This window comes from Aotus nancymaae, unplaced genomic scaffold (assembly GCF_030222135.1).
Source record: "Aotus nancymaae isolate 86718 unplaced genomic scaffold, 86718_ANA_hifiasm-v0.15.2.pri h1tg000048l, whole genome shotgun sequence".
Taxonomy (NCBI): Eukaryota; Metazoa; Chordata; class Mammalia; order Primates; family Aotidae; genus Aotus; species Aotus nancymaae.
In genome coordinates, this window is record NW_026988462.1 from 2,287,491 (window position 1) to 2,307,826 (window position 20,336).

General features: G+C 47.8%; 1 protein-coding gene across 1 annotated transcript in view; it reads left to right on the top strand.

The window, feature by feature from the left end:
- The window catches only part of SLC15A1 (solute carrier family 15 member 1), a 63,980-nt gene extending 60,910 nt beyond the window's left edge, over positions 1 to 3,070 (top strand). The window contains exons 22-23 of the mRNA XM_021667908.2: positions 888 to 995; positions 2,265 to 3,070. Of these exons, the coding sequence (XP_021523583.1) occupies positions 888 to 995; positions 2,265 to 2,456 (300 nt within the window). The 3' untranslated portion in view covers positions 2,457 to 3,070. The remainder of the gene's footprint in view (positions 1 to 887; positions 996 to 2,264) is intronic.
- Positions 3,071 to 20,336: the final 17,266 nt, after the last annotated feature.

Here is a 20,336-nt window from a genome sequence, read left to right on the forward strand (position 1 = left end):
CTCAATTACACGTCTGTGTCCTCATGATAGGTTTGGTTGAGATCTCTATAGCTCCCAGTAAACATACCAAATAAGGTCTAGCTCTAAAAATAATAAACATTAGCTGGGCATGGTACAGCATGCTTGTGGTCCCAGTTACTTGGGAGGCTGAGGCAAGAGGATTGCTTAAACCCAGGAGTCTGAGGCAGCAGTGAGCTGTGATCACACTATTGCACTCCAACATGGGCAACAGAGCAAGACCCTGCCTCAAAAAAAAAGTCAGAAAGTATTGCTTTTAAGTGTGTTAGACTAATGAGTCAGGTTTTATTACCCAAGTTAGAGCTGAATTTTTGAACTGCGTTGTCAAAACTATAGTTACAGGCATATAACTATATGTGCCTCGTACCATCCGTTTTTATAGTAAAGAGGCCAAGATGAGCTGGAAAATCCCTTTCTGTGATAATCTCACAGTCTAATAAAGGAGATAATTGTAATACAGGTGACAGGTGTTTGAAGAGAGATTTTGGAGATGCGGCAGGAAAGCCACAGAAGGGCAAGTTTGCAGCCCAGAGAGCAGCCTGTGTTTTAGGGGGGACTGTGCCAGGCTGGGTGGCTTTGCTTGGAAGCTTTCCTGTGGAAACAGGATCAGCTCATCTGTAGATGTGTCCATGTAATTAAGAGGACAGCTTTGCAAGGATGTGGAGCGTGAAACACAAGGATTCTTGTCTGCTCGTCTGTGAGTGTTTGGGTGTCTTGTTACCCAAGTGATGATCCTTTTCACATTGAGGCCACCTGAGTTTTCAGGTGCATTGTTAGGGTGGCCTGCTTAACGAAATGCTCATTGGGAAGTTGTGTTCTGCTCGGAGGGCGAGACCTGGAGGGGGACTCACTTTGCTTTGCTTCCTCAGGCTCCTTCCAACATGAAGTCGGTGCTTCAGGCGGGATGGCTCCTGACGGTGGCTGTCGGCAACATCATCGTGCTCATCGTGGCAGGGGCTGGCCAGTTCAGCAAACAGGTACGGGCTGGGAGAGGAGATTGGCATACCTCTGTCTTTCTATTCATGGTCATCGTGGTGGCCCTCCCTAGCCATCTGACTAGTCTGTGTGGTCATCTGGGCTAATGGCTGGATTCAACTGCCAGACCAGCCAGACGGGACTGTTCGCAAATAACCTTATGGCAAAGTATCTGCTGATTCTTCTTATTTCCACTTGGTGTTAACGCAGCTGGAAATTGACAACCAAAACAGCTGGAATGGATTAACTTGCAGTCGCCCTCATGTGGTTTTCTATCAAGGGAAACATCTCTCCTAGCTTCAGTGAATGCGGCTTAGTAGCTGCAAAGCAGACACACGTGTTATCCTGAAACTTTTTTTTTTTTTTTTGAGATGGAGTCTCACTTTGTCACCAGGGTGGAATGCAGTGGCACGAACTCGGTTCACTGTAACCTCCACTTCCCGGGTTCAAGTGATTCCCCTGCCTCAGCCTCCTGAGTAGTTGGGACTACAGACACACACCACCACGCTTGGCTAATTTTTTGTATTTTAGTAGAGACGGGGTTTCACCATGGCCAGGATGGTCTCGATCTCCTGACCTCATGATCCGCCCACCTCGGCCTCCCGAAGTGCTGGGAGTACAGGCGTGAGCCACTGCGCCCCGCCATCCTGCAGCTTTCAGACTTTAACTTTCACCTGAAGTTAAACCCATCCTGGAGATGGTTATAATTTTTCCAGCTGAAATTAAGCAAGGGCTTTACTGATACTTAAACGTTTTCCTTCTGCACTGTGGCGTGTCTACCTCATAAGGGAGCTGTTAGCCCATCCGTTTCATGACTTCCTGCACCAGGTCCCAGCAGCGGATGTGCTAATGCCATGTGCTTATGAGCTGCAGGTGTTTCCAAGGGGGAACGTGACGCTTTTCACTTGCTGGAGTTCAGCACATTCATCTCCCCTCGTGGGTACTGCTCGGTGTTCTCTGGGTCTCCATCTTTCCAGAGTCCAGCCATATGTCTTAAGGATTGGGTTTTTCAGAAATTTTCTCTTATCCTCCCAAAGTCTGTTGTTTCTGTACCCCAGGGCTGTTGAAAACATGTTGTCTATATTAGCATCTATCTATCTTGGACATTCGAGAATACTGTATGTGTATCGGTTGCCTACCAATTTTCCAAGATTTAATTTCAAAGCACTCTCCATAGGCACATAAGCAAGAAAATGTACACACCAGATATTCATCACTATGACCTGTATTATTTTTGTTCTTTTTCCTGCTAAACTCTGATTTCTCCAAAGTGGGCTGAGTACGTTCTATTTGCCGCGTTGCTTCTGGTCGTCTGTGTAATTTTTGCCATCATGGCTGGATTCTATACTTACATCAATCCAGCAGAGATTGAAGCTCAATTTGATGAGGACGAAAAGAAAAAGAGCCTGGAAAAGAGAAACCCATATTTCATGTCAGAAGCCAACTCACAGACTCAGATGTAAAGGTCAGGAAGCAAGTGGAGGATGGACCGGGCCCACGTACGCCCCGACCTCTGTCTCCAGGTGGCAGGACCTTGCCTCGGATGTCCCCTGGCGGGGAAGACTTCGGATTTGGGAACTAAACCATGAACGCTATTTTCCAAGCCGCCAGCAATGAATCTACAACTCTGGAAGAAGTCTTTCGTTTGAAAGGCTTATCTAAGCCACACATACATACACTGTCTTATAACACTGAGCGCACACCCTGCATATGTCATCTTCCCTATGATACAAATGATGTTATTTTGGACTAGCTTAATTTTGAAAGAGTAACAAAGTTTCCTGTTCCATATTGTTCATGTTCTTATTAAAACTATTCTAAAGGAGGCAGGAACCAAGGCCGAAAGTGAAGGTACAGGCTTGCGAACAGCCTGTGATGAGGACCAGCTGGTATTAACTGACAGCTGTTATTAATATCACTGACACTGATATTAACTGACAGCTGTACCTTTGGGTTTCTGCTGTGTTGTTTTTCTAGTCCCTACCTCTGTTTAAATTATGTGTAACTCAAAAGACCACTCAGGTGAAGGCCAGTAATGATTTTTTGATGTTTCAGTGGTGTGAAATAAATTTCTGTTCTTAAGCATAAGTGTTCATGTATCTTTGGGTAGGTTAAGAAATCTTTAACATACTCTCTGATGATAAAAGCAGTACTTGCTCATTAAAATTTCTTCCTGGTCCTATTTTCCCCAGGGATGACTGATTGATTGATCCTATCTCCCCAGGGATGATTGATTAATTGATTGACAGACAAATAAAGGCAGGTAGGTAGATAGATGGAGGATAGATAGATAGATAGATAGATCCTATTTCCCCAGGGATGATTGATTGATTGATTGATTGATTTCCCCAGGATGATTGATAGACAAACAGATACAAGTAGGTAGATGATAGATGATAGATAGACAGAACAAATAGATGTAGGTATGTAGGTAGATGATAGACAAAGGTAAGTAGAAGATGGATAGATGGATAGATAGATAAAGGTAGGTAGGTAGATGATAGACAAATAGGTAGGTAGATAGCAAAGGTAGGTAGGTAGATAGAAGACAGAGAGCGAGACAGAGACAGATAAAGGTAGATAGATAGATAGAAAGATAGATGATAGATAAACAGAAAAAGGTAGATAGGTAGAAGATAGATAATAGACAAACATAAAGGTAGGTAGGTAGATAATAGACAGACAGACAGATAGATGATAGATAGATAGAAAGGAGAGACTTATATTACCAGGCCCTTCTATGTGCATATTTGTGTACCATCTCCTAGTGTTTTTCTCAATACTCACATTTTCTGCTAGTGTAAAATTTCTTCTAAAACACTGTAAATCCCTCATGCTTCATTTATCCTATAGATGTGTGTCATTTAGCCATCCTAGGTATCAGGTCCAGAATGAGTCTACCTTGGCACTCCTACACAAACAAGTCACGGTTCTTAGACAAACCAGTGCACAACTCTGAAGACTGAAATTGGTTCCTGGATTAGCAGGAAGAGCTCGACTTCGGCCTTTAAAATGCTTATATACAAGCTTGTCATGGCACCGTGGGGGCTGCATTGAAGGGAGACTCAAAGTCCAGAGTGAGAAACACAGTGTGACTACCAAACCTTACTTAACGCCTTTTCTAGCCTTGGGATCAAGTCCTAATTCCTTAGTTAGGGACCATGAGGCTCTTTTTTCCCCTGGACACACTTCCTTTCTCTCCATGCGCTCTGATCCTGCCAGCATTGAGCTGCTGCTCCTTCCTGGAACGCATCACATTCTCATTCCCAAGTCAAAAGCCAAGAAAAAGAAGACCCAAGACAGTTATTCTCTACCCACCACCCCCAGCCCTCCACCTGGCTAAGTCCTCTTCCTTTCCATGCCACATCCTCCGAGAGTTTCCCTGTCCTCCCTCCCTCCCATGCTAGGTAGTAGTCCTGCTCTGAGCTCCCAGAATGCACCTTAGCATCTTCAAGTTGCACAGACCTCAGTGGATCATAACTATCTAGCTTTTCCTAGGCCAGAAGGTCTTGCATATATCTTGTTCACTGTTCAATCCCCAGAACATAGTAATCCTCTGTTTTTTGTTTAATTTTTAATTTGAGTTTTTTAGAGACAAGGTCTCACTCTGTTATCCAAGCTAGAGTGCAGTGGCATGATCATAACTCACTGGAACCTTGAACTCCTAGGTTCAAGGGATCCTCCCACCTCAACCTCCCAAGTAACTAGGACTACAGGCTTGTGCCACCTCACCCAGCTACGTTTTTAATTTTTTTGTAGAGGCAGGGTTTCACTGTGTTGCTCAGGCTGGTCTCCAACTCCTGGACTCAAGATCTTCCAAAGTGCTGGGATTACAAGCATGAGCCACCGCACCCAGCCCTAATGCTAATTCTTACAGTTGCTGTGTAACTTTGGGCAAGTTTTGATCTTTTTAATCTCATTTCCTCTTCTATGAAATAAAAAGAATACCAGACAATGTGAGGCCTTAAAAATCCTTTGTTTGGCCGGGTCCAGGGGTTCATGCCTATAATTCCAGCACTTTGGGAGGCTGAGGCAGGCGGACCACTTGAGGTCAGGAATTTGACACCAGCCTGGTCAACATGGTGAAACCCCATCTCTACTGAAAATACAAAAATTAGCTTGGCCTGATGGCACATGCCTGTAATCCTAGCTACTCAGGAGGCTGAGGCAGAAGAATCACTTGAACCCAGGAGGCGGAGGTTGCAGTGAGCCATATCATGCCACTGCACTCCAGCCTGGGTGACAGAGCAAGACTCTGTCTCAAAAAAAAAAAAAGCCTTTGTTTAAGGGTGCCTGGCACACAAGAGGCTTTCATATATTTGAATGAAGGCTGTTGTCATGCTCTTCAACCAAGTCTGATATTAACACAGTGTGCTTTGGATGTGGGTAATGAACATGTAGCTTTGCATATGGGTGGAGATGATGCCTACAGGCTCTTCTTCAACACTTGAAGGACATGCAGAGAGCGCAGAGCGGGGCTTAGGCACTTTGCCCATCAGGGTTGACTTTTCAAAGTAATCCTCCCTCTGGCTGTCATTTGACCACTTCTTCCAAGTATAATCAAGACTGACAGGGGCCGACATGGGTGACCTCTTTGCAAGGCCTCATGCAATTGCAAATGTCACGGATGGGGGTGGGGGAGGGGAAAACGGAGGCCACAGCAGTAACCTCTGCTCCTGTGCACTTTCCCTGCATAGGGAAAGTGTGTTTTATGCCTTTCCCTAAATTCCATGCCGACCAATGTATAACCAAAATAGCACATTGACTTGACATTGACATTGTCTGACTCTTAAAATACAATTCAGCATGGGCTGGGGGGAACTGAAGAAGCCCATGGGATGGAAATGCTTTAATTGGACATAGCAGGACTTCATATCTTACTCCTAAAAGCCAGCATACCTTGAGAAGTGTTTACAATGTGTACATGAGGAGTCATCATGTTGGCCTATTCTTGTTTTGTTTCCATATGGTCCATAATTTTGTTTTTGTTGTTGTTTAGAGGGAGTCTCACTCTGTTGCCCAGGCTGGAGTGCAGTGGCATGATCTCGGCTCACTGCAACCTCTGCCTTCCGGGTTCAAGCGATTCTGCTGCCTTAGCCTCCCAAGTAGCTGGGATTACAAGTCAGGTGTGTGTCACTACGCCCTGCTAATTTTCGTATTTTTAGTAGAGACAGCTTTCACCATGTTAACCAGGCAGGTCTTGAACTCTTGACCTCACGTGATCTGCCCACCTCAGCCTCCCAAAGTGCTGGGATTACAGATGTGAGCCACTGTGCCCAGCCAGTTGTTTTTTTTTTTTTTTTTTTTTTTTTCCCATTTTGTGAATGTCCTTTCTTTTTTTCAGGGCACTAAAATATTAATTTTGATGTCTCTTTTAGACATTATAAAATAACTTTAATGTATGTTCAGGTTTGATCTTTGTTGACTATTTTAAACATAGATTTTTGCCATGCATTCTGGAATATTTTTGGTAGCTTTTTTTTTTAAAGACCAGGTCTAGCTCTGTTACCCAGACTGGAGTGCAGTGGCACCATCTTGGCTCACTGCAACCTCTGCTTCCTGGGCTCAAGCCATCCTCCCGCCTCAGCCCCACAGGTAGCTGGGACTTTAGGTGCAAACCACCACACTCTGCTAACTTTTGTACTTTCTGTAGAGACAGGATATCACCATGTTGCCCCAGCTGGTCTCAGACTCCTGAGCTCAAGCAATCCACCTGCCTTGGGCTCCCAAAGTGCTAGGATTACAGGTGTGAGCCACGGAGCCTGGCCTGGTAGCTTCTTTTTTTGTTTGTTTTTTTTTTGAGTCGGAGTTTCGCTCTTGTCGTGCAGGCTGGAGTGCAGTGCCATGATCTCGTCTCACTCCGCCTCCCAGGTTCCAGCGATTCTCAGCATCAGCCCCCTGAGTAGCTGGATTACAGTCACCCACCACCATGCCTGGCTCATTTTTGTATTTTTAGTAGAGACGGGATTTTATTATCTTGACCAGGCTGGTCTCAGACTCCTGACCTCAGGTGATCTGCCCGCCTTGGCTTTCCAAAGTGCTGGGATTACAGGTGTGAGCCACTGCGCCCGGCCATCTCTTTTCTAAATGACAAACAAAAGTGGTGAATATTTATTGAACACTATGTGCAGACAGCATGCCAAACTCTCTCTTTAATGAAATTTACAAACATGCAATCCTTGCCACAGCCATGTAATGTAATTACTGTACCCATTCCGTTCCACAGAGGAGAAAATAGACACAGAGAAACCAAGTATCCTGCCCCAGCCCATCCCAGGCCTGCTCCAGAGCCCAGCTCCCAGCCACTGCGCAGAGCGGCCTCTCACTGCCAATGCTCAATGGTCAGTATGGATTAATTCTATTTTAATCCTTACAAAACTGAGGAAGATTTTGTTACCTTCATTTTAGAGACAAGGAAACTGAGAAACATGAAGTTTAGGTAATTGGTCCAAGGCCATATATTGGGCAGCTCACTGAGCCAGGATTTGAACCCAAGCATGTCTGAGCAGAGAGAAAGCCCCATTCGCCACGACACTATGCCATCTTCATTCACATAGCAGAAAGCAAGCCCGTGATGGCTGAGGCCGTGTAAAGGGGGCAGGGGAGGGCCAAGCGGGCACTGGAGGGCTGCAGAGAGGGAACTGTCCACTTAAAGCACAGGATGAACCCCCAGGCCTGGCCTCGGTGGATAAGGGGGGCTTAAGTGTGTAGAAAGAAGAGGCTGGAAAACCCTGTTCTCAAAGGACTAAACAGAAAAGATTCAGCACATTTATCCTCTTAGTGGAGTCAGGGCCTCATGTGAGGACGTTGGAACCCCTTCCTTCCTGCATGGACCCCGTTTGTGAGTGCCGCATTTCGGACGGGTTTCCCTGGGGGTGACCCCTCCGACAGGGCGATGCTGATTAGCTCTGGGGCTCACCACACAGAAGGCCAGTGTCTCATCTGGAGAGGCAGCTGGCATGGGGGCAGAGCGAGTGAGAGCCACAGAAAAAGGAGTGACCGGGGACAGTGAAAGAGAGGAAAGGAAGGCTACAGCATGGACGCCCGTGGGCCTGCAGCACAGGGCAGCAAGAATGGGCTGGCTCCTCCATTTCTTTATTCTAAAATTATGGCAAAATACAGACCAGGGGCAGTGGCTCACGCCTGAAATCCCAGCACTTTGGGAGGCCGAGGCGGGCAGATCACCTGAGGTCGGGAGTTTGAGATCAACCTGGCCAACATGGAGAAACTCTGCCTCTACTAAAAATACAACAATTAGCCAGGCCCAGAGGCACATGCCTGTAATCCCAGCTACTCAAGAGGCTGAGGCAGGAGAATCACTCAAACCTGGGAGGCGGAGGTTGCAGTGAGCTGAGATCGCACAACTGCGCTCCATCCTGGGCAACAGAGTGAGACTCTATCTCAAAAAATAAAATTAGGGCAAAATACAGATAACATTACCATTTGAACCAATGTTTATGTCTACAGTTCAGTGGCATGAAAAACATCCTCAATGCTGTATGACGGCCACCATCCATCTCCAGAACCTTTCTCATTTTGTAGAACTGGAACTCTGTCTCCAATCCACACTAACTCCCCATTCCCCATCCTAGAGGCCACCAGAGTGGGAGAAATGAAAAGGCCATTCTCCTTCCACTCACCTGTGTCCTCTGATGCCGAGGCTCGTGGGCCTTCTAGCGTGTCCTGTGTGTCGGGGTTTCTGCCTCCAGCCCTGATCTGAGGCAGTGAGCAGGGAGTCAGCCAGGGCCTCCAGGACCCTCAGGTGCATCAGCAAGGACACAGCCACCTCCAGCAGCTGCTAGGGGACTGTGGCTTTTCATCTCGCCTCCTGCTAACGTCTGGCGGTTCAGAACCACTCAGGTTTTCATCTGGTGTCATGTCTGGCTTGTTCTAATGAGGCTCCCAGACTCCGTAGATGTGTTTAAGACTCAAAAGCTGGCTGGGCACAGTGGCTCACGCCTGTAATCCCAGCACTTTGGGAGGTCGAGGCAGGTGGATCACCTGAGGTTGGGAGTTCGCAACCAGCCTGACCAACATGGAGAAACCCCATCTCTACTGAAAATACAAAATTTAGCCGGGCGTGGTGGTGCACATCTGTAATCCCAGCTACTTGGGAGGCTGAAGCAGGAGAATCACTTGAACCTGGGAGGCAGAGGTTGCAGTGAGCCAGGATTGCGCCATTGCACTCTAGCCTGGGCAATGAGCAAAATTCTGTCTCAACAAAGAGACTCCAAAGCTGCAGGACCCGAATGTGGTGGGGTGTGCTCTGGTGCACCCGGAATGAAGAGCCATGCGCTTCTGAGGACTCAGTGTCCTGGAGGCCAGCGTGGGGCCCTGTATTACTCATAGCTGCTTTTGCGTGATTATAAAGGAATACTTGAGGCTGGGTAATTTATAAAGAAAAGAGTTTTATTGGGCTCATTGTTCGGCGGTCTGTGTAGACATGGCACCAACCTCTGCCTGGCTTCTGGCAAGGCCCTAGGAAGTTACAACCATGGCGGAAGCAAGCCTGTCACATGGCAAGCGTGAGAGTGCGAGATACCAGACTTTTAAACAACCCGGGCTCATGTGAACTAACGGAGCGAGAACTCACTCATCCCCAAGAGGATGGCCCAAAATCATTGGGGAGGGACCTGCCCCCATGATCCGCACACCTCCCACCAGGCCCCGCCTCCCACACTGGGGATTTCAGGTAACCTGAGATTTGGAGGGGACACACATCCAAACCAGACCAGCCCCTAATAGCTTTGTACTCTCTGACAGTCAGAGGATCGACCAAGCAGGCCTTTGTGCTTTGGGGCCATCCTACTCCTAGTGCTGAGTCAAGAAAACATTTCCCAGCTGGACACGGTGGCTCATGTCTGTAATCCCAGCACTTTGGGAGGCTGAGGCAGGCGGATCACGAGATCAGGAGTTCGAGACCAGCCTGGCCAACATGGCAAAACCCCATCTCTACTAAAAATACAAAAAGCCGGGCATGGCAGCGGGTACCTGTAATCCCAGTTATTTGGAAGGCTGACAGGAGACTCACTTGAACCCAGGAGGCAGAGGTTACAGTGAGCCAGGATCACACCACTGCACTTCAGCCTGGGCAACAAGAGCAAGACTCCATCTCATAAAAAAAAAAAAAAGTGTTTTCCTTCACAGTTTCTATTTCATAGGTTTCTCCTAAGAAGTTCCTTGTCCCCATCACCGCAGAAAAGAGAGGGGAGGCCCAGACCACCTGTCCCAGGGCCCGGTTGACACACATGTCCCTGCTTTGCAGTGGCTGGTAGAGGGAACTGAGAGCCCGTCCGCCACGTGGTGCCTTGGGCAGAGATGACTTCGCCGTCCATGCTGCTCAGCCTGAGTTTTCGTCTTCGGGAAGGCTGAACTTCAGTAAATCCGGAGTCTGACTCAGGTCCTTGATTTGATTTACAAACCTGAAAAGGATCTGGAATCAGTCCCACCCAGCTACGAACAGGCACAACCAGTCATTAGTGACTAAGGACCTACAGCAGGCATCCCGAAAGAGAGAGAGAGAGCATGCGTGCGAGCGAGTGTGTACGAGTGCGTGTGTGTGTGTCCATCTTCCCTAAAAAGTGTACTGAAAGATGAAACAGATGAACCCACTAGGGAGGTCCAGGAAGGCACCGGTCAGTAGCTGAGGGCAGTGGCTCCCAAACCACAGCAGCGACCAGCACAGGACATGGAGGTAAATCGGAGCGCGCAGCCTTTCTGCTTGTGGCCTGGGAGGTATCTCTGGCAAGTGGAGAGGGGCGAACTGCCTGCAGGTGGGAGGGGCGGGGAGCAGGCAGGTACTGGGGAGAAGCGGCATGAGGAGAGATTCCTGCAGCCTGGGTGAGCGTGTACTTTTGGGAGGGTGGGGCCGCAGCCAGACAGTAAGGCAAGGGTGGGAACACTCACATCGGTTCTTCCCTTCCTTGAGCTGTGACCTTGGGCAGGCTGCTGGAGGAGTCGACGTCATCCTTTGTAAAATAAAGACAGTGCCCGAGGCCAGGCTGCGGCTGGGCGTGGTGGCTCACACCTATAATCCCAGCACTTTGGGAGACCAAGGTGGGTGGATCACGAGGTCTGGAGTTCGAGACTAACCTGGCTAAGATGGTGAAACCCCGGCTCTACTAAAAATACTAAAATTAGCCGGGCGCGGTGCCAGGCACCTGTAATCCCAGCTACTCAGGAGACTGAGGCGGGAGAATCACTTGTACCCGGGAGGCAGAGATTGCAGTGAGCAGAGCTTATGCCGCTGCACTCTAGCCTGGGCAACAGAGCAAGATTCCATCTCAAAAAGAAAAAAAAAAAAAAGACAGTGCCCGCTTCCCAGGGTTGGGTTAAGGCCCTTGTGGAGCCAAGAAAGGACCTGAGCGAGCCCTGGCCCTGTGCTACTTGTTCTGCGCATGCGCACGCACCGGGGCAGACACAGGCCAGGCACGTGGGATACCTCCCAGAACTAAGAGAAGCCAGACCCCTGCCATAAACAACAAATGTGCTAAATAAGGAAATGATGGAAAATGATGTGGTATACTAGGAAGTGTTAGGTGCCAGGGATCTAAAAAATTAGAGTAGAGGGACAGAGCTTGCGACTGAAGAGGATGGTCAGAGGGTGCTTCCTGGGATGGTGGCATGCAAGTGGCCACTTCAGCAAGGTGAGAGCAGAGAGTGCCCGGCACAGGGGCAGCCATACAAAGGCTGGAGGTGGGGCATGCCTAGGGTCTCTGAGAGACCCGCACACAGGATGGGGGCGTGAGGGAGAGAGAGGCCAGCACACAGGATGAGGGAGTGGGGGGTAGAGAGTTGCTGAGGGCAGAGAGAAGGGATGTGTCTTTCAAGTTGGGCCTTGCAGGCCAGCCTAGAAGTCAGGTGACTGCTGTGTGGCAGGACCCCTCTAGCCACTGTCTTAAGAATAAGACCGTGTGAGATGATCTGGGCATGGTGGCATGCATCTGTAGTCCCAGCCACTCGGGCGCTTGGGAGGCTGAGGCAGGTGGATTACTTGGAGTCCAGAAGTTCAAGACCAGCCTGGGAAACATAGGGAGACCCCATCTCTATAAAAAATTTAAAAATTAGCCAGGTATGGTGGCACACATCTGTGATTCCAGCTCCTCAGGAGGCTGAGTTAGGAGGATTCCTTGAGCCCAGAAGTTCGAGGCTGTGGTGAGCCGTGACTGCACCATTGCACTCCAGTCTGGACAATATAGGGAGACCCCATCTTGAAAAAAACAACAAAAAATATTTATTAAAGAATAAATGGAAAGAGGCCAGGTGTCCACGCAGGTTCCCAGGTGACCTTCCAGGAGGGTGGCCCTGTCCAGGTAGGTGGCAGTGCGGTGGTGGGAAGTGTTGGGATTCTGGATACGCTTGGGAGGTTGAGGGAGCCAACAGGATTCTCAGACAGATTGAATCCTGGGAGACAAGAGAAAGACATTTGCCACCTTCCGCATGGCCTGTTCTAGAGGCTTTGAGCATTTTATTCATTTAACACCCTGAGCACACTTGGAGGTGAGCACATCAGCTTCCTCATGCCACAGATGAGGAAACTGAGGCACGCTGTGGTTCAATAACTTGCTCAAGATCCTACAACTCTGTAAGTGACAGGGACAAACCCAAGCTTGATGATGGCTTTACTGTGCCTCTGTTCTCTCAAATTCTGAGAGTGCCCACACCGTGGGAGGAAGAGAGTCAACCTTTGTTTCCAGCAGAAAGACAAGTGACTGCAGTCATCTGTGATTAGAAACAGAAACCACAGTTGGGAAGTAGGAAATCCAAGTCCCATCTGCCTTCCTGGTTAACTGGTCTAGGTATAGACTTCCAGTCTGTAACCGTATCAAGGTGGCTAAGAAGACCATGTTTCTTGGCCGGTCGCGGTGACTCACGCCTGTAATCCCAGCACTTTGGGAGGTCAAGGCAGGCAGATCACGAGGTCAGGAGATTGAGACCAGCCTGGCTAACACGGTGAAACTCTGTCTCTACTAAAAACACAAAAAATTAGCCAGGTTGCGCCACTGCACATCAGCTTGGGGGACAGAGCAAGACTCAGTCTCAAAAAAAAAAAAAAAGAGCATGTTCCTACTCTCTCTCGCTTTCTCTCTATCTCTTTCTCTTTCCTTCTCCCCTCTCTCAGCTCACCTTTATAATTCTGTTATTTGCCTGATACGCTTCTTCAGAAAGAACTCGAGGACACTTCCAATCCCCTGCGCACCTTCACTGTCACAGGACCAGGGAAGGCCCTGAGAGAGAGGCAGCCCTGTCTGCAGCACTTGACCCGCACTTCCCCTCAGGGAATGGCACGGACGGTGGTGAGAATGCAGGTCGCAGAGTCCAAGACTTGGATTCAAGTCCCTATGTAGGGAGCTCTCAGGATCTGTGTGCTAACGGGCAAGTTGTTAGAATTTGGAGCCTCAGTCCTCTCATCTGATACATGGTAGCGTCAGTGTCAGAGAGGTGGGCCAGGATTTGCTGTAAGGGGACCGAACAACTGCTCTCATTGGTCCAGGACCGAGGGATTCTCAGGACAGTCTTTGGTCAAACGGAATGAGTTGGTCACTTTAATAAGACAAGCTATGTAAAGTGCTTGGACTTGGCACATTTAAGTGCTCTTAAATGCTCCAATTATTTTATCTCTTCAACAACTGTTAGAAATAGGTGTTGGAAATAGATGCTTGGTGCCACAAAGAAAAATCAGCACTGAGACAAAGGATCTTTCAGTAACGCAATTTTTACTTCCTGGACTGCAGGAAGGGTACCCTCGCGAGCCGTCATGCCACGAGAGTACAAAGAACAAAGGGAAACACACAGATGTATTTCTTACACATTTGGCGTCGTCTTTACTGCTGTGTCTGATCTCTGCCGGCTGGAGCCAGACCTCACAATCTAAACTAAAACCCGATTGGCTAACAACTTAAAACTTTTCTAAACAGGTAAAAGCAATGGAGAGCTGGCGTCCAGCAGATATCTTGGTTAAAGTACAAGGACACAGACTACGTGCCTGTAAGCATGGCATGTCTAACAGCTACTTAGGATAGGGCTTAACAAAGTTATTAGCACACTTATTCTTGAACAAGAAAGGAAACTTTAAAAAGGAACGTTTCCACTTCCCACAACAACACTGATTTAGTAAGCACCTACTATGTGTTCAGTGCTGTCTGATACACTGGGGGTAGCAATAGATAAAGCCCTGCCCTCAAGTGAAAGCTCAGAGCAAACCCTTGGGGTCAAACCATCACAGGGTTAATAGTGGGGCTGTGTCTAAATGGGAGGACAAAGGTCAGGCACTTCTCTCAGCTGTCCCCAGCAGAAACCACCAAACAGAGCAGTGACCTCAGTGGCTTCCTGTTTCATCCCTGAGCATCTGAGAAGCCAGATGGCCCCAGGGTGTGGTCAAATGACCACAGGTGCTTTGCCAAATGGCTCTGACGAGCCCAGCTCCCGGAGCTTCTCTTTAGCCTGAGTGAGGTCCGGGCAAACTGTTTGCAAGTTCCCCAGGTTGGCCACGAGATGGCAGGAGAGCACATTTGCAGGAAAACATGGCAACAAAAGGCTTTTGTAAATGTCGGAAATCAGGAATTTTCTTTGTGTGTGCAGACATATCAGAAAGCCTGTCCAAAACTGAGTATTTGTATTTCTAGAAGTTTCGATCTTGGGACTGGCCATAGCGGGCTTGCAGTCTGCCTGGAGTTAGGTAGGGATTCCAGCAGGGGTCGCGGTTCCTCCAGATGGCACCCGGCGTTGTGTGGAAGCAATGGGCTTTACCTGAATTAGGAGAAATTCAGGAGAGAAATTCACATTTATAAAGCACTTCCTGCATGCCAGCCAGGGTTTGCATTATTTTACATATGTCCTCATCCATTTATTCATTCATTCCACAAAGATTCAGTAAGCATTACTATTTTCCAGGCACAGATGTAGGCCAGATAAACCGACAGAGAATCGAACGTCAGGTGTGGATAAGTGTTATAAAGCAAAAACAAAGAGAGTAAGGAGGTAGAGATAACGAAGGCTGATGTTTTAGTCAGCTCTGATGAGTGTTCTATCAATTTCAGTGTTTGAAGAACCTTTTGAAGGACTCCAATCTAGAGGCCCGTTGTACAGCAGAATTCAGAGAAATCCTGCCAAAAATCTCTTAGGTGTTGACCATTTTGGTTTGGGTTAAAAAACAAGAAACAAAAAAACTCTGTAGGGGTCCCCTTCGTCCCTCTACTTTGTCACCTTCTGTAGCCCATATCTTCTTTCTTGACTTAGAAAGAAAAAATACCCCTTTTTTGGTGGGGTGCTTTTCTGTAGTGGCTTCCTGAGAAAGGGAACCGGGGAGGTAAACTTTTCCTAGGGTCTTGCAGGTCTGAAAATGTTTGTATGCTCCCTTCTCTTTTGCTTGACATTTGACTGGGTATAGAATTCCCGCTGAAGACCATTTTCCCTGGCAATTTTTTTTAGAGATGGGCCCTCACTGTGTCCCCCAGGCTGGCATGCAGTGCCTATTTCCAAGCAGGAACCCACTACTGATCAGCATGGCAGTTCTGACCTGCTCCAGTTCCAACCTGGGCCAGTTCACCCTTCCCTAGGCAATCTGCTGGTCCCCCACCCCAGGAGGTCCCTGTATTGATGCTGAACTTAGTGTGGACACCCAATTGGCATAGCACACTACAACCCAGAACTCCTGGGCTCAAGTGATCCTCCTGCCTCAGCCTCCTGAATAGCTGGGCCTACAGGCACGTGTCACCATGCCCAGTGTTCCCCAGAAATTTTGTTTTGTTTTGTTTTGTTTTTTGAGTACAGACAGGGTTTCGCCAATTTGGCCAGGATGGTCTTGATCTCTTGACCTTGTGATCCATCTGCCTCAGCCTCCCAAAGTGTTGGGATTACAGGCGTGAGCCACCACATCCCCAGCAATTTTGAAAGTATCACTCCACTGTTTCAGCTTTCAATGTTTCAGCTATTAAAAAGTCCAAGGCATTCTGATTATTACTGATCTTTTGTATAAGAATGTTTTTGTCTCCAGAAGCTTGTAGAATCATCTGTTGGTTTCTAGAAATTTGAAATTTCAAGATGTTGTATCTGGCATGGGCCCATTTTTAACCATTGTGCTGATGCTCCAGTGGCCCCTTCAAACTGGAACTCATATCCTTTGATTCTGGAACATTTTTATGAATTTTTCATGTTTAATTTTCTCTTTTCCACTTCCTCTGCTCCTTCTGGATTCCTATTATTTAGAGGTTAGTCCTTCTTGACCGGCCCTCTAATTTTCTTATCCTTTCTCTTCTGCTTCTTTTTCTTACTCTTCTACTTTTTTTTTTTTTTGAGACAGAGTCTAACTCTATCATCCAAGCTGTAGTGCAGCGACACATTCTCAGCTCACTGCAACCTCTGCCTCCCAGGTTTAAGCGAGTCTCCTGCCTCAGCCTCCTGAATAGCTGGGGTTACAAGTGCTCACCAACACACCTGGCTAATTTTTTGTATTTTAGTAGATACAGGATTTCACCATGTTGTCCAAGCTGGTCTCGAACTCCTGACCTTAAGTGATGCACTTGCCTTGGCTTCCCAAAGTGCTGGGATTACAGGCATGAGCCCCCATGCCCAGCCTCTACTTTGGGATTGCTTCAGTTATGCTCTAAGCTCTTGTATATTTTTTACTTCCTTCGTCATGTCTTTAATGTAAAGGGTTTTTTTAATTACTTGAATTGTTATTGATTATAGTATCCATCTTGAACTTCGTGATGACAGCGTCTTAGAACTTTCAGGTAGTTGACGCAGGGATTTTGAAGTTTTTTTACCCTATGTAATCTCTAGTTTCTCCAAATTGCCTTTTTTTTCTGATGTGCTTGTTTTTGATATGTTTTTCAAATAGCAGATTTCATTTGATGTCTTATGATCCTTGGCTGTCTGCTCCATGTTTAAGAGCAGGGGTAGATAAAGGAATATAAATCATTCTGCTATAAGGATACATGCACACATCTGTTCACTGCAGCACTATTCGTGATAGCAGACAGGGAATCAACCCAAATGCCCATCAATGATACACTAAAGAAAATGTGGTACATATTGTAGACCCAGAACATCTGAGACAGGCCTCAGTTAATTTAGAAAGTTTATTTTGCCAAGGTTGAAGATGAGCGTGTGACACAGCCTCAGGAAGTGCTGACAACACGTGCCCAGGGTGATTGGGGCACAGCTTGGTTTCATACATTTTAGGGAGACAGGAGACATCAATCAACAGATGTAAGAAGCACATTGGTTCCGCTTGGAAAGGTGAGACAACTTGAAGCAAAGGCAGGAAGACTCGAAGCAGGGAGGGAGCTTGCAGGTGAATAGGTAAGACACAAAGGGGTGCATTCTTTTGAGTTTCTGGTGAGCCTTTCCAAAGGAGGCAATCAGATATGCATCTATCTCAGTGAGCAGAGGGATGACTTTTAACAGAATGAAAGGCAGGTTGGCCTTAAGCAGTTTCCAGCTTGAGTTTTCCCTAGTGATTTTGTGGCCCGAAGATATTTTCCTTTCACAATATGCACCATGGAATACTACGCAGCCATAAAAAGGAATGAGATCGTGTCCTTTGCAGGGACATGGATGGAGCTTGAAGTTATTATTCTCAGCAAACCAACGCAGGAACAGAAAACCAAACACCACATGTTCTCACTTATAAGTGGAAGCTGAACAATGAGAACACATGGACACAGGGAGGGGAACATCACACACTGGGACCTGTTGAGGGGGTCGGGGTTGGGGAGAGCATCAGGAGAAACAGCTAATGCATGCGGGGCTTAATACTTAGGTGATGGGTTGATAGGTGTGGCAAACCACCATGGCACATGTTTACCTATGTCACAAACCTACACGTCCTGCACATGTACCCCAGGACTTAAAATTTAATTTAATTTAAAAAAAAAGAAAAACAGAAAATTAAATAAAAAAGAGTAGGGGTGGAAAGGCTGATTGGCAGCTCTGTGCACACGACTGTGGGCTTTGCTACAGGGAAGTCTTGATGAGCCATTTTACTGAGGAATCCCAGAAGGCAGCATGTTTAGACATCGGTTTCCCCTTTAGCTGATCCGGCTCCCCAGAGAAGAGTCTTCGGACTGGAGGGTAAAAGTGTGGCTGTCCTGAGGGCTGAGTGGGAGGGGAGGAGGAGCATCTGAACATTCGGTGTGTAAACCGTTCATTTAACTACTTTATCCTCTAGTGCCCCACCCCCAGTTGTGCTGGCTGTCCCTTGACCCTGGCTTCAACCCTCTCTGGAGGTTGCCCTGCCTATCTGAGGTGGGGTGGGGACTGTGCAGGTGGAGGAGGGATTTAAGGATCTCACCCAACCTGTTGCCCCAACTTCAGCCCCCGCTGCCTCAGCTACCTGGTACTGCCGATTCCTGAGCTGTGTACATGTGTCTGTGTCTCTGTGTGTGTGTGTGTGTGTGTGTGTGTGTGTGTGTGTGTTTCCCTACTGCTAGCTTTGGCTCCGGCTTTACGAAGTCTAAGTTAAGTTACTTATTATTAAGTGCGCTCTGAATGAAGAGACCACCTAAACAGGCTTTGTGTGAGCAACAAGGCTGTTTATTCACTGGGTGTGGGTGGGCCGAGTCTGAAAAGAGAGTCAGCAGAGGGTGGTGGGATAGGAGCTGGTTTTATAAGTTGGGGGTAGGTAATGGAAAGTTCCAGTTTAGGGTGGTTTTTTTGCAAGTTGGGGGTGGGGGTGTCACAGGGTCCGATGTCACAAGGTCACCTTATCAGTTGAGGCAGAACAATGGCAGAATGTCGCAAGGTTGGTTAATCAGGCACTGCAGGAGCTGGCAATTCTTCTCCTTTGGCAGTTTTCTTGTTATCTCAGACTTTCCGGCTCCAGGAGGCCATCTGGAGGTGTGCATGTGGGCCACAGGGGTCACCATGGCTTCACTGTGGTGTAGTCCATGGTGCAATCAGTTCAAAGAACCTTGCACTTACTTCTCAGGATATGTGTGTTGTGTATATATGTTTTCATCCACGGCTCCTAGCTCCCAGCTCCCATCACCCTTGTTTAATGTTGGGGCTCCCTATGCCTCAGAAGCAGAGTTTAGAAATAGAATCTCTCTCTACATTCTCCTGCCTTCCTGTTACTTGGTGCTTTTTCTACCCAAGTCAGGAATCTTCCCCACCCTTCTGTCTTGGAGCTGGCCTAAAGAAATTTCCTGGCCCACCTTCTCTGATTGTGGGTCATAACACCCCCATTACAGAAAGGGTCCTGCCCCATACCCAGGAGGAAGGAACATTGAACAGAGAGGCCAAGAAGAATCTGGACAGACAGACTGTGCTGGGGTTCCCCCACTTAGGCTATCATACCCCTTTTGACCAAATTGGACGAATTTTGACCAAATTGGTGCTCCTGGGGAGGACATGGAGGCCCCCCGCCTGTTGTCCCAACCTGTACCCTATAAGCCTCTTCATCTGTATCTTCTGTAATAAACCAGTAAACCTAAGTGTTTCCCTGAGTTCTGTGAGCTACTCTAGCAAATTGATTGAATGGAAGGAGAGGATTGTGATGTTATAGGAGTTATTAAGAAATTATTTTAGGCAGATAGAGGAAAAGGGGTCCTTGGGACGTTTTCATTTCTTTTAAAGCAGCTCCAGAAATGTTACTTTTAGGAGAGCCCCGGCAGCAACGTTCGATATGTAATTGCAGGCCGTTAGGAACTGGATCCACCCAAACCTGCCATTCCTACTGCCTTCTTGCTCTTGCCCCACATGTGCCTGGCAACACGGCCACCCCCACATATCCCCACGTGTGTAGGACATCTTGGTGCCCTATATTTGCATATTAAAAGGCAAGGGTGGGAGGGCCATTCCCCCCCTCGCCCTCCCGCCGCCTAGTTGAGTGACACGACTGGTCAAACCAATCCCCTGAGCCACATGCAAATCAGACACCGCCTCCTCCAGCCTCCGCAGTTTCCTCTCACTTTGGAGCTCCCCTCCCTCGGTCTCTGTACAGCGGAGTTTCTTCCTTCTTACTTGCGTGTTAAACTCTCTGCTCCTTAAAACCACTCCATGTGTGTCCGTGTCGTTTTATCCAATTCGACGCGAGAGGAAGAACCCTGGTGTTCCTCCACTCATCGGAGCCGTTATCAGTGGGAACCCCGTTTTGCAGACATTTGGTCAGAAGCACAGGGGAACAACCCGGGGCTTGCAATTGGCGTCAGCGTGGAGGGCAGTCTTGCGGGACTGCAGCCTCAGCCTATGGGATCTGATGCTATCTCCAGGTAGATGGCGTCAGAAGTGAGTTGGAGGACACCCTGCTGGTACCTGCTGCAGAATTGATGGCTTGCTTGATGGTAGGGAGAAATCCCCACATATTGGGGGGGTCACAGAAATCTTCTGCATTAATTGTT